Source organism: Anguilla rostrata, chromosome 17 (genome assembly GCF_018555375.3).
Source record: "Anguilla rostrata isolate EN2019 chromosome 17, ASM1855537v3, whole genome shotgun sequence".
NCBI classification, from domain to species: domain Eukaryota; kingdom Metazoa; phylum Chordata; class Actinopteri; order Anguilliformes; family Anguillidae; genus Anguilla; species Anguilla rostrata.
Genome location: NC_057949.1, coordinates 22,661,398 through 22,675,306, shown reverse-complemented (window position 1 = coordinate 22,675,306; position 13,909 = coordinate 22,661,398). Strand labels below are relative to the sequence as shown.

Sequence of the window (13,909 nt, the reverse complement as noted above, 5' to 3'; positions counted from 1 at the left end):
ATGGAACAAATGTGATACACAGAGTATCTAAATCCTGATGTGAAACAGTGCTTCCTGAGGTTCCAAACAGGTATGAACTTCCCACTCCTACCTCACTTCACCCTTTCAATCACTGCAGTATAATTACCCACGAGAACAGCATGTCATTTTTGGCCAAATTTGGCACAATTTTTTCCCTGCCTTCCCCCCCCTCATCCTTCCCTGTCATTACCGTTGTGGCTAAATACATCCCTGTGAGACATGCTTGCATTGAGTCAGAGTCCCAGCCATCCAACCCCCCCCCCGCCCGCCCGCCCCCCCGTCCTCCCTGAAATGTGACTCCCTGGGCTACAGCGTGGTGCTGGCATGTGGTTTCCCACCCCATTCCACTGTGGAATATAGACCCTCTATTTTTAGTGCTGGCGTGGTCCTTAGCCACTGCCTCTCCAGGCTTGGAAGAGCATAGCTGCTTTAAAAAATACCTCCCCAAAGAGGCTCCACTGCTCCACCGAGAGAGGGAGGGAGGGAGAGAGAAAGGGGGGGTGGGAGAGAGAGCGGGAGAGAGAGAGAGCAAGAGAGGGAGAGAGAGAGAGAGAGAAGGGGTGTTGGAGAGGAAGAGGAGAAAAGAAGAGGAGAGCATTTGCTGAAACACCGGCCTGAGAGAGGAGGACTAAACGGACTGCAGGACCCGTGGGGGAGGGAGACGAGATTAAGGGGGCCCAGGGGTTGTCTCCCCCGCTTCTCCTCAGGAAGGTCACAGGAGCGAGCCTGGGCTGGACGTGTGGCAGAGTTCTTTTTTAGGGGACAGTGTCCGAGCAAAGCCTGAAGCTGCAGCACGGACCCGACTCCATACCTTCTGGTGACACAGCGCGAAGCCGCGATCCACCCGCGGGCAGGCAGCGAAGCAGCGTGGGGTGACACATCAGGAGGTAACGTGAAACAAAACGGGACTTCTCCTCACGAAACACACAAGTAATGTGTTCTGGCTGCCACCGAAAGCTCTGTTGGATTGACGGCAGATGTGACTCCTGCAGTCAGCTCACACGAATGCAAACGAAAACATCTGAGGAAAGAGTAACTCCGCTTGTCTGCTTGGAAGCGTTCGGGACAAAAGAAACACAGCACTGACTCTACAGATCTGTAAAGGGCTCCTTTTTGAGCATTTAAAAGGGCACAAGCCCTCTGGAACACAGACATATTGTTCTATTTACCGTATGCCACTGAGTCAGAGGAACAGAAATATTCTACAGTCATCTGTAATTTGAGCTCCAGTGCTACATGGTAATTACAAAGCCTTGGAGGGAAGCAGGGGCCGTGATTCGTAATTAAACAGGTCTATAAAACGAGGGAGAGGCTGAAGACTGAGGGAGAGGCCCTGGGAAAGCCTTGAAGAGGTGCAGCAACGCCCTTGATTGTGAGGGCGACGGTATTTTAGGAGCCAGTGCTTAGGGTTTTGGGGTGAAGGAAGGGGGGGGGGGGGTAGAGGCAGAGCGGAGACATGGATCCCCAGGGGGGACACTACCTGAACAAGGCCGCGCTGCTGTCTCCTCTGGGAGCTGCGCGGATGTGCCAGCTGCTGCTGGGCTGCACCACCATGAGCCTGGTGGCCCACCAGGCCGGGTACAGCGCCACCTACGGGACGTTCTGCATGTTCGTGTGGTGCTTCTGCTTCGCGGTGACCCTGGTGGTGTTCACCCTGGACGTCACCCGCCTCCACGGGTGCATGCCCATATCCTGGGACAACTTCACCGTGGCCTACGCCATGCTGGCCACGCTGATGTACGTCACCGCCTCCGTGGTCTACCCCGTCTACTTCCTGCAGCCGCAGTGCCCCGCGGACGGCTGCGAGGTGCGCGACTACCGCATCGCCGTCACCGTCTGCTCGTCCGTCTGCTGCTTCGCCTACGGCGCCGAGGTCTTCCTCACCCAGGCCAAGCCGGGGCACGTGGTGGGCTACATGGCCACCATGTCCGGGCTGCTCAAGGTGGTCCAGGCCTTCGTGGCCTGCATCATATTCGGCGCCCTGGCCAACGACAGCGAGTACAACAGGCACGTCCCCACCCAGTACTGCGTGGTGGTGTACAGCCTGTGCTTCGCCGTGACGGTGGTGGTGATCGCGCTCACCGTCTCCGGCAGGACGGCGGCCCTGCGCTTCCCCTTCGACCGCTTTGTGGTCATCTACACCTTCCTGGCCGTGCTGCTCTACATGAGCACCGCCGTGGTCTGGCCCGTGTTCAGCTTCGACAGGAAGTACGGCATGCCCGCCCGCCCCGAAGGCTGCCCGCGGGGGAAGTGTCCCTGGGACAGCAAGCTGGTGGTGGCCGTCTTCACCCACGTCAACCTGGCGCTGTACATCACCGACCTGGTCTACTCTCAGAGGATCCGCTTCGTATCCCAGCAACCCTGAGGCCCAGCACCGTCCCCCGTCCTCCACGGAAGCCCCATGCTTCTCCTGAGTTACTGGAACACCCCTGGCCCCTCCTAAACCCTTCCGTAGGGCTAGATTTGGAAGATGCGATGGAAAACCTTACATTGTGTCTTATAGGCAATTTGCCTTTGACCTCCCTATTTTCGGAGCACCCTTCCTACCCTACTCATGGGTCTTTTAAGGTTAGTTTATGCTCCTTTATTCTGGCATCTAGGGACCCGGGCGATGTCTTCCTCTCAGTTAGATGGAGGGAGCAGGGGGGCAGGAGTGATGTGTGTGTGGCCCTTGTTCTCTGGAACTGGCATCTGCCTTCCATTCCCTAGCAGAGGTGGGGTCCAGGACCAGGATATTGTCTCCAGCGCATCCCCCTCAGCTCATCCATGAGGAAGAAGTGAAGAATCTCTCCGGCAGTACCTACGCTGTCCAATCCGCATCTTCCCCCCTCCCCCTGTGCTCCTCCCCAGACCCTACGCTACCTCTCCTGGGGGGACTGTCCCAAATGTGCCTCTCCTATCTCCCCTCAAAAGAAGGAAGATCATTCTGCATGCTTGACCACAACAGAGGAAGTAACACAATGAAAATATAAGTGTTTAGTGGTATCAATAACAAAGTATTAACCATTTTTGATGTATTTATTGTATTTATTGAAATAATTTACTCATTTTCTTTTATAAAAAATAACTGGATTGGTTAAATAGTCAAAACAAAATGCAGCCTCTACACTGATATGTGCCTTATGATAGTTTTCTTAGTTGATACCTTATTATTTGCCGAATATTTGTTGGAGGGAGAATTATCTGGAAACCATGCTGTGGGCTCTGCAAAGATTCAAAGATTCCAATTAAAAGATTTCAATTGTCTTTTAACAGCAAGGGTTAACTTGATCTTATTTAAGTAAATAAGCACATGTACATTAGTGCTGGATCATTTGAGAGACTTGTTTCTGTTTCTATTAAAGGTTAAATATTTGATTTATTGGATTGTGTATTTGGTTCTTTTTTCCCTGCATGTCTCCCAGTCACAAAGATGCAGGCAACTAGTTTTTAGGGTCGTATTAATATACGCTGTTGATATTTTTAAAACAGAACTGCAAAGCTGCCATTTTAGTAAGTAAATAGTAGTTTAAAGACCTAACAAAGATGTTAGCAGTGGCGTTGCCAACCACCCTATGAAAAGTTAAAAAAAAACTAATTGCAAACAGGCTACTAGCTCCACCTTAGCCAAGGGAGATGACATCAACCATCTGTATTCCAGTTCTAACTGGGCAGGATCTACTCCAGAAGTACACAAGTAGAGCCATATCTGTTTCTAGTTTTCCAACCTTAATTACTTAACACTTACATTTACAGTATCTGATATTTTAGCTACATTTCTTTATCGGTGAACAGCCGAAGACTGTTCTTGTGTCCCTTCGTGAAACGTTTTACGGCGATCTAATCTACGAGTGAACCAGTGCTGGTGAATACAGCCAATTAGCTCATTTAGCCAGGGTTATTGGTGGAAACAAAAAACCTACATACACACCAGCCCTCCAGGACTGGACTTGCCCACCCCTGGTCCAGAGTTTCTTTGGCTTGTACTTTCTCCGTATAGCTTTGGGACTGCCATTGCAGTTCCTATGGTCCCAGGAATGCCATGTTTTTTTCAAAAATGGAGAAATGGCATGGTTCAGAAACACAGCTTCCTCAGTATAAGCCCCAAATCACTTAACAGCACATGCTCCAATGAAATTTAAATTGCGTTACGCATAGTTGTTGAATGCATATTTAGTAATCTTTAATCTTTATTTTTTAATAAATGTTCACTGCAAGACCTAAAGGATAGGTTACCTGAGATTTTAACCCATACCATGTGGGTTAAATCTTAATACAAATAGTATAAGAGCCAGGAAGTGAACACAAGTTAATCGTAGTGAATTACTTGTGAAATGCATAAACATATACTCGTAATGCCACTGTATACAGTAAAATATGCAGAGTTAATTTGACTCCAACAGAGTTTATGAGTCCAATGGTACTCTGTAAGAGCTAATTTAACACAGAACGTTTTACTGCACACTGATGGAAACATGACTGAGCTAGCCTCAGTCATGCAGATGCGTTCTGTGCGATCTAGCAGTGGACCCTAGGGCTTCTCACGGAGATAGATATAGTGAGTGGTGGAATGAGGGGGGAAAGGAATCGAAGGCAGCATTTGGGCTGAAATCCCACAGTCACAATTATGTGTATAATTCCCATTAAAATTGCAGCAAGGTGGAAGTGTCAGTTTTTTCTTGCATTGCAGGAAAAGAGAGGCGTTGAAGATACTGTAAACCACTGGCGACTTCATGTCGTGTCATGGGTGTTAACCCGCAAATTTCTCCTGTTCTCCGATAAAATTTGAATTTTGGCGCAGCTCTTGCTGCATGCCAACAATTTTTCTAGCTTGCTAAAAAACGAAAATGAGTAAAACACATAACTTAGAAGACAATGATTTATATTTCGCCTTTTTATCGCAAGTTTTATCGCATAGCAGGACCATAAAGTTAATCAACAATTTTGTGGATTTCAATTCAACCACACCAAGGCGTAAAGACGCAGTTAATGTAGGCGATCCTTTTTCAACCTACCTGCATTTTACCTCCTCGTGCGCCCCTTACCTGTCTTGGATCTGACGCAACGGGCTGTAACTAGTCAAATCCAGGCAAGTGTTAGAAATCATTGGCTCATATTCCTGTCTTTCCTGCCTCCGACGGCATTTGTAGAGAAATGTTTTGCGTATGCTGAACGCGGAAGCCACGTTGACACAACCTTTCTATTGCACTGTACAGGGAAACACATTTTAACAGGTAAGGCGGTGAAGTCTAGTCTTCACAATACTGTTTTAGCTGTTCATTCTTCGGGATAGAATTGATTTAATCAAAGTCATGTGCCAAGTAGCCTACGCAACGTTGAACAAGCTAGAACGATTAATATCAATTTAACTATGTATATTAGAACCAACCTTATATCCGAGCAGGGCTCGCGCAGCACGAATTGAAATAACTTAATATTATATGGTGCGTATTAGAAATAGCTCAACTGTAAGTAGTTTTTCTTGACAAAAGTAATTGAATTTGTGTTGCAGGACAGAAAATGAGCGTCGGTTTCATTGGAGCAGGCCAGCTGGCTCACGCACTAGCAAAAGGGTTCACGGCAGCCGGTATGCTAACGCGGTTTGTTTGAAAATACAGTCATTACAGTGAAGTAAAAAGTCAGTTGCGTAATTTTACAGTATGGCACGAATTAAAATAGCTGCATTACTATGGGCAGTAATTTAAAATGACTGTCCACAGTAGCCTACTACTGTTGTGAGTTTAAGTCTGTTTATAGTTTTACATATGGTCCATCTTTGCGCTGCACTTGTTGCATGGTTGTTTGCATGGTGCAGGTAGAGTACTTACAACCTTGACAGTCCGTCCATATGCAGGTTTATTCCAAAATGAACATTGTCTAATTATGTCTTAGTATTTTTTATTTTCTTCTGAAGCATTCTTATCTTGAAAAGTCGTATCGTGTGTCCACGACGTCTTGTTTTCACATATGGATTATCATTCACAGCTTCATAAATAAGTGCTAAACACTGGAATGCCGAACAAACGAACTCCTTTGTTTGATGTGATAAATGCACTTATAATAGGCATTAATTAATCATAATGAACCATTAATTAATGCATTGAGTGCATGTATGTATATGAATATATATATATATATATATATATATATATATATATATATATAAAACACACCATTAGTAAATGATTACTAGAGACATTGACAGTAGTTAATTACTGTTGCTGATTACTGTACCCTTATTGGATTGTATGCCTGTCGGTTCCCAGGTGTACTAGCTGCCCACAAGATCACGGCCAGCTGTCCAGATGTAGACCGCCTGAATGTGTCAGGGCTGAGGGTGAGTGGGGGGCCTTGTTGAGTAAATATTCAGCCATGTATATTTATGTGTATAAATGGGGTGTGGAAAACATGTCACAGAAGTTTCCCTGTTTAAGGGGTGTCTGGTGAGTGAATGTAAAATGTGTTGTCTGTATTATATTAGATGGTCTTGGGGGAGGGTCACTTTTTACTCAAAGTAAGGTCCTGGGTTTGAATCCCGGCCTGGGCCTTTCTGTGTGGAGTTTGCATGTTCTCCCTGTGTCCACATGGGTTTCCTCTGGGTACTCCGGTTTCCTCCCACAGTCCAAAGACATGCAGGTAGACTAATTGGAGACTCTAAATTACCCATAGGTGTGAGTGCCCTGTGATAGATTGGCAGCATGTCCAAGGTGTAATCTTGCCTCCTGCCCAATGCATGTTGGGATAGGCTCCAGCACCCCCACGACCCTGTCCAGGATAAGCGGGTATAGTTAATGGATGGATGGATGGATGGAAATATCCATACATGAAAATGCATGGAATGTGAAATTACACAAACTGCACAATAGTTTTTGCTAAACAAATGAATGGTATAATATAAGGTTTATTGGGTGAGAGGGGGTCATGCCAAAAAAGGTAATGACAATTTGTTCTGCCCCCCCTCAGAAAATGGGGGTGAACCTGACTAATAGCAACAAGGAGACGGTGAGCAGGAGTGATGTACTGTTCCTGGCTGTAAAGCCCCAAATTATCCCCTTCGTACTGGATGACATTGGGCCTGGCATCGAGGACCGGCACCTCATTGTGTCCTGTGCTGCTGGGGTCACCATCAGCTCCATCGAGAAGGTCAGTCAGGGGCATGTCCCCCACCCCACAACCTATTTTGATTTCTGACATGACGGTCTTTATATGAGTTTTTTTCCATTATTATTTTGTATGAGAAATGTTACATTATCAAATTTTTCAATGCAAATCAATAGTATGGGAATTATACCTCTGTTGCTAACCTTTCATTACTTTTTATTGTCAATAACCCCCAGACACATGTCCCAAGCTATAGTTTGCCAGTGTCTGATGATGGCAATGGGTCGCAGATTTCAGGCAGTAATCAAAGATGTGCAACCAAGTGCTGAATATGAAAACTTTAAGATTGCTAATTTGTCCAATTACATTTGGTACCCTAAAATGGGGCATATGGATGTAAATACCCACAAATTACAGCTGACAGTCTGCGCTTTAACATCGTATTCATCGTTCCATTTCAAATCGGTGCGCTGGAGTACGGACAGCACCGTATTTGCGTGAATAAACATCCCATCTGTCCTTGTCATTGGCTGTCGCTGTCCCCCCCTTGCAGAAGCTGGGCACTCATCGGCTTGCCCCCAAAGTGATGCGGTGCATGACCAACACCCCCGTGGTGGTGCGAGAGGGGGCCACGGTGTACGCCACCGGCACGCACGCGCAGGTGGAGGACGGCCGGCTGCTGGAGCAGCTCATGAGCAGCGTGGGCTTCTGCACGGAGGTGGAGGAGGACCTGATCGACGCCGTCACGGGTCTCAGCGGCAGCGGCCCCGCCTACGTAGGTCTACCCCTGCAGTGAGGCCCGTAATGAGGCCTGTAACAAACCCTTAATGAGCCCTGTGACGACACCTGTAATGACCCTGTAACAAGCCCCTAGCAGAACTGTAGTGGGAACTGTAACAAGGCTTGTACTAAGTTCTGGTGCGAGACCTGTAACACTGACCGTAATATGAGGATCATAACAAACAGCAGCACAGCCGTTAAGAGTGTCCAGACCAGCCTTTTGGAGTAGCCGGGTTGCAGAGCGGTGAAGGGCTTTTATTTTGCCTGTGCGTTTGCAGGCTTTCACGGCTCTCGATGCGCTGGCTGACGGTGGGGTGAAGATGGGTCTGCCGAGGAGACTGGCCGTCCGACTGGGAGCTCAGGCCCTCCTAGTGAGTTCATCCCCTTCCGGTTCCTCCTCATCATCCTCATCACAGGCGTCATATTCACCTACGCAGTCTGTCATCAGTTGTAGATCAATATCAAAGCCACCTAATCGTTCTCTGGCTTCTCGGGTCCATTTGCATCAGAATTGGGCAGTGTGTACGTCATAGTTCAGGAATCAATACATACACTGGCTCCTCTCCCCCTCCCGCAGGGTGCAGCTAAAATGCTGCTGGAGTCAGAGCAGCACCCGGGCCAGCTGAAGGACAACGTGTGCTCACCAGGGGGCGCCACCATCCACGCCCTGCACGTCCTGGAGAGCGGGGGGTTCCGCAGCCTGCTCATCAACGCTGTGGAGGCGTCCTGCATCAGGACCAGGTACAGGGGTGCTCTGAAGGGAGGGAGCCGGGTGGGGTGGGGCAGGGCGGGGTCAGGGTGGGGCGGGGTGGGGCAGAGCAGGACGGGCGAGGACAGGGCGGGGCGGGGCAGGGGTAGGGTCAGGGTGGAGCAGAGCTGGGCAGGGTGGGGCAGGGCGGCGAAGGCCAGAGCGGGGCGGGGCATTCGGCCCCCTGCTTCAGGACCCAGTTCAGGGTTGCGGACTGGGATTGATGTGGGCGGGTTTTTATGGCACTCAGTGCACTGAAAATTGACATTCAAAAGCAACGAGGCACTAGCTCTGTTAGGTATCACTGGTTGAACAGCAGAGGGCGCTATTGGTCAGTATTTATACCACAGTCCCCATTATAGTGTGACATATTGTATTGCATGAGGTTTATGGCTTTTCTCACTCTCTTAAATCGGCAAGATTAAGTCGACTGCTGAAGATTTTTTATGTTCTAATTGAGCATTTAGTAGGTTTCCCTTACCCAGGCAGATTCAGTACAGGACATAATTAATACTAACATTAATAATCATGTTTTGCAAACTCTTGCTGTAGGAGAAGAAACAGGGAATTTTACAGATAATAATAAAACACCAGAATAAAATGCATTAGACTACTAGTTAGCAGCTCAACAAGATCATAGCTGTAGAATGAAGTGTGCTTTGTTAGGGCTGGAGTCAAAACCTACAGGACGGGAGATCTCCTGGAACAGGGTTGTGCATCCTGGTGCTAAGCGGTGCAGCATGTTCTTAAAACCACATGGCTGCCTGTTTGAAACTCCAGTGCCTGTCTTTTAGCCAGGAATGACCTTAGTAAATACACAGCTGTATAAATGGGTCATAACAAAATCTGGCTACCCTGCCCTAGATAAGGGCTTCTGCTATCAAAGCTTGTTACATAATGCTATGTAGTCCTCAGTGAGTGCGTGTTTTTTTTAACCGGTGTGTTTAGATAAATAGGGCTAGCCAGGATGTGTGGAGAATGCTATAAGGGATTTCTTCAGCAGGTGTGTTCGGAGGAGTCTCTCTCACCCTCGTTCTCCCGTATCTCTAAAGGGAGCTGCAGTTCCTGGCTGACCAGGAGAAGATCTCGCCGACCGCCATCAAGAAGACGACGCTGGACAAGGTCCTGCAGCAGCCGGGCGTCAGCGGGACGAGCGTGGCGCCCCGGTCCGGGCTCAACCTCCTCAACAACAACCCCCGACACAAGAACTGAGCCCTAGCGGCGGAGCAGTTCACTTCACTAAGTGGGTGGAGCCTCTCATCAGGAACAAACCTATTTGGACCAATGACTTGTATTTTCGTATTTTTATTGGTTTTATTAAGTCTGGGATTGATGGCTCATTTTAGCCCCACCCATTACTTGGGTTGTAAAACCTCGCCTGTCAATGCCATATCCTCTGATTGGATCATCCAGATTTTAGAGTAAAACTTTGTAACCCCTAAAAACCCCATCAAACAATATCAACGACTGACTGATTTGATCCAAACAATTTTGATTGGCTCATAAAAGTCCATGATTGGCAGCGTGTGGTAAAGTACTATCTATTATGGTTTTAATATGAGTTTACCATTAATTTTTTTTGTTATTCTTCTGGTTAGACATTGTATGGTTAAGGGATAACTAGTGTGCTCAGATGAGAGGATATGCAACTGGAACAGAAATATTGATAGGTGACAGATCTATATGAGTATTATTTTGAAATATATATTTAAAGAGGATATCTAAGAGTCTTATTTTTCTCAGCCTCCTGTCTCTATTGGTTAAGTTGGTGCATTAAACCATGAAATTGTATGATTTCATTTTTTTGTTCTTCGTAATGTATACTTTTACACAAACCCAAAATTTCTATTTATGCTTCATGGTTATGGTTTCTTTTTTAGACTATTTCCGCATAAAATAATATTTTTTGCAATCTTGGCTGTATGTTTTGTTTTTCCTCCCCCCAACACATTTATTCCAATCTTAAGCGATATGCGAGTTTTACATATTGGGCAGCATGCTAGCCTGCGTTGTGAACACTTTACTGTTACAGTTCTAGTGAGGTCAGAGTGGAGCACGTCTCCTTGACAACCTAATGCAGACTGAAGTGCTGTGGTTCATGTATGTCGGTTAAAGGGTATTTATAGTGCAGGATTTATGGCTTTAGTGTGCTCATTCCAGGCACACTAAAATATTTTGCACCAGGGCTTTGGAAAACCAGAGGGGAGTCACTCTTTGTTTTTCATTAATAGACCGTTCGTAAGTTATACCATAACCTTTCAATGTGAAGTGGATTTGACTTAGTGGTCAAGAGCTGGACCAGGCCAGTAAACTTCTGTTCTAGATATCTTTGCAGAAAAGGTGGTGACTTACTTCAATAAGCTGTGTACTGTAAGATGTTGCTGGAATTTGGGGCATAAGAACAGGGGGTATCACTTTATTTCTTGGCAACTGGTCAAGGAAAAATGTTGCTTATTGCTCTCATATTATTCAGTTGTTCTTAAATGCTTAAATGTCAAACACTACTTCTTCGGCACATCAGGCTCAAGTACATTTTCTTGGCTTCCTCATTTTTTTTTTTTTTACATATTCTCTGTGTTGTGCAAAGCCTTTGTATGTCCAAAAAAAGCTCATTCTCAGGAACAGCAAAAAAAAAATGTATTGGTCAAATGGTTTTTCTCACACGGGAGGTTTGAAACGGGTTGGTCGTTTGCTGAGTTATGGCGTGCATACTGTACATGGAGCTGGATGAGACAAAAAAGTAGGGTAAAAAATGAATGAGTAAAATAAAATATGAATAAGCAGAATTACAAAGGGGATTTTGCAAGGTTACGACACCGATGGTGAGCTTCTCCGTGTTCGCATAAGAGAAGTTAAAAAGCCCACGCAGGTTTCCGCTGAAGTCACAGCTGAGGGCCTCTGTGCACCCAACTGTGATGGCTAAGCTAGGCTTCATTGATCCCAAAATACATGTTCCTGCAAATCATATATATATTTGCCAAAACTGTATGGCTTTGCATATACATATACAGTTCTGGCAAATTGTGATGCAGACATTTAGTACCTTGTGGGTTGTAAGAGTGTTATACTTAGGAGTAAGATGAGACATCAGTTTCATTTTTCTCTTTGTATAGACAGTGTTCTTAGATTTAAGATGAGATAGCCTTTGACATTTGGCCAAAATATATACAAAATATGACTAACTTCTTTGTGCTGTGATATGTGGAGCTCACACCCCTTAAATTTTCCATGAGTCACAAACTTGGCTTCACCCGTACAACACCCACCCCCCCCCCCCCCAAAATATTTCCTTGAATTGGAAGAGCAGCACCTGTGGTCCGATCTCTCATAGCGAGGCACCTCCCATTGGCGGTTTAAAATTCTGACTAGAACAGAACAGAAAGGACAAAGAAGAAGAGGACACCCCTCCCCAAACCCAAACGGATGGTTTATCACAGCCCTGCAGCTGGGGTGTGTAGGGGAAGAATCAGCTTGAGTCTAACCACTAGTGAAAACCACCCCCCCCCCCCAGACTTCCGCTTCCCTCTCTGTGCATCCATAACGGCTCTGTGACACGTAAAACAACTCTCAGATGAACTCTCTGATAAATAGCTTCTTTTTTTAATTCAACAGGTTCGGCTCGGTCGCAACGAGAAGCAGAAAGATATGAGGGACAAAGAGTGATACACGTCTAAATTTAAAGCAGTGCTCACTCATTACCGCCAAGCTGGCTGAATGTAGGCTGTGGTTCTCTGTAGGATTAAGTAGGGCAGCTTCACAGTGAACCACATTTCATCAGAAAGTCTGTTCCCACCGACTGAGAAGGAAAAAAAGGAAAATCCTGATTGTTTGAATTTAAATGTTACTGACTGAGACATTTCCACCAGCACACTTGGCCCAGCGTAGAATGCTTTCTACAGGGCTGGCGTAAGACCTTCAGCCTGGCATGTCAAAAGACCCTTGTCTCTGGTATACAGAGCCGGCCCTAGGATTTTGATGGCCCTAAACAATTCTGTGGGATGCGTTCGGAGTGGGGGGGGGGGGGGGGGGGCTCTCTTGGTAAAAGGTAAAATCATTCTTATATTACATTGTTATGCAATGTTCCGTTGCCATTCCGTTTTAAATTTATACCGCTAATTCCGTGATAGGGGATGAATAACATAATTACGAAAGTAATGTTATTTACCTTAGATAAACATTTGATTGTGTGGCCCCCCCTAGTGGTTGTGTATCCCTACACAACCGCATAGAACGTTTATGCCACGGGCCGGCCATGCTGGTATAAGAGATTCATCAGACATTTCACACTAAAACAAGTGCAATGCAAGGATCATCCATAGAGCCGTGCTATATCAATTTACCTTGCTCAGCAGAAACCGGTGTCTGGGGTGACTGTCATAGCTGTTATTAATACTGTCTGTACAAGCCATTTATGCTACCTCTGACGGGACCTGACATGCTATAAGAATTGTCAGCTTTTCCCCACCTTGGATTAGATACGTCAAGGCCTGAGGGTTCCGGTCCCTTAAACATCTGGCCACTTTCCTTCCCTTTTGTCTGTGACTTAGGATGCAGTTGTTCTGACAGCTTTATCACAACCCACTGCTGGGTGACATGCTTTCCCTGGAACGCTTCATCTGAAGGCTGCACACTTAAGTACGAACAATGAGTCACAACAACTGATGCTTCAACTAACCATTTTACAGGCTTTTATAACTGCCATTCAGCAGAAATATATTGTGTGAGTTAATAACTATTTTAAAGAAAATTGAATGTTTATCACATTTGTAGGTACTCCCCTCTTTCCTCAAAATATTAATATGACTGTCTTCATATGACATTTCTGCACACAGAATTTTGTGGTGTGTCACAAATAACTTTTTAGCTAATACTCATTAAGAATAGCAAATTACAGGTGCAAGCCTGCATTCATACCTGCAAAATATAGTATTAAGTCATTTAAAATATGTATTACATCTGCATTACCTCAGGGGTGTCCAGCACTAAGATACCTGTTTTCACTTATCAAGGCCTTGATTGAATACTATGTTAAGTTAATTAATTGAATAAGGTGCCGCAGTGCTGGGCTAAAACAAAAGTCTGCACCCACACCGACCCTTTTCCGATAAGATTGGACCCCTGTATTATAATGATCTGGCTAATCTCGGTAGCAAGGCAGGCCAATTTGCTTGAGTGATATACTGCCAAGTGTAATTACACTCATTTAAGCATTAAATTAAAATGTTTTTTAAAATGCAGAGAATACGACATACGACCTGTTCATTTTCCTTTTTATGTGCA

General features: G+C 45.9%; 2 protein-coding genes across 2 annotated transcripts; both read left to right on the top strand.

Moving 5' to 3' along the window:
* Positions 1-538: 538 nt before the first annotated feature.
* LOC135243841 (myeloid-associated differentiation marker-like protein 2) lies at positions 539-3,382 on the top strand. The gene has a single exon (XM_064315917.1). The coding sequence runs from the start codon at positions 1,478-1,480 to the stop codon at positions 2,384-2,386; it is 909 nt and encodes a 302-aa protein (XP_064171987.1). The 5' UTR covers positions 539-1,477; the 3' UTR covers positions 2,387-3,382.
* A 1,729-nt stretch (positions 3,383-5,111) lies between these two features.
* LOC135243625 (pyrroline-5-carboxylate reductase 1, mitochondrial-like) lies at positions 5,112-10,541 on the top strand. Its single transcript, XM_064315581.1, has 8 exons — positions 5,112-5,234; positions 5,513-5,587; positions 6,267-6,337; positions 6,964-7,143; positions 7,655-7,876; positions 8,160-8,252; positions 8,459-8,622; positions 9,682-10,541. The coding sequence occupies exons 2-8, from the start codon at positions 5,521-5,523 to the stop codon at positions 9,839-9,841; spliced, it is 957 nt and encodes a 318-aa protein (XP_064171651.1). The 5' UTR covers positions 5,112-5,234; positions 5,513-5,520; the 3' UTR covers positions 9,842-10,541.
* The last annotated feature ends 3,368 nt before the right edge of the window (positions 10,542-13,909 follow it).

Coding starts and splice junctions, on each gene's coding strand:
- LOC135243841 (XM_064315917.1), top strand. CDS start 1,478: ATGGATCCCCAGGGGGGACACTACCTGAACAAGGCCGCGCTGCTGTCT.
- LOC135243625 (XM_064315581.1), top strand. CDS start 5,521: ATGAGCGTCGGTTTCATTGGAGCAGGCCAGCTGGCTCACGCACTAGCA. Junction 5,588..6,266: donor AAAAGGGTTCACGGCAGCCG/GTATGCTAACGC, acceptor GTCGGTTCCCAG/GTGTACTAGCTGCCCACAAG. Junction 7,877..8,159: donor GCGGCAGCGGCCCCGCCTAC/GTAGGTCTACCC, acceptor GTGCGTTTGCAG/GCTTTCACGGCTCTCGATGC.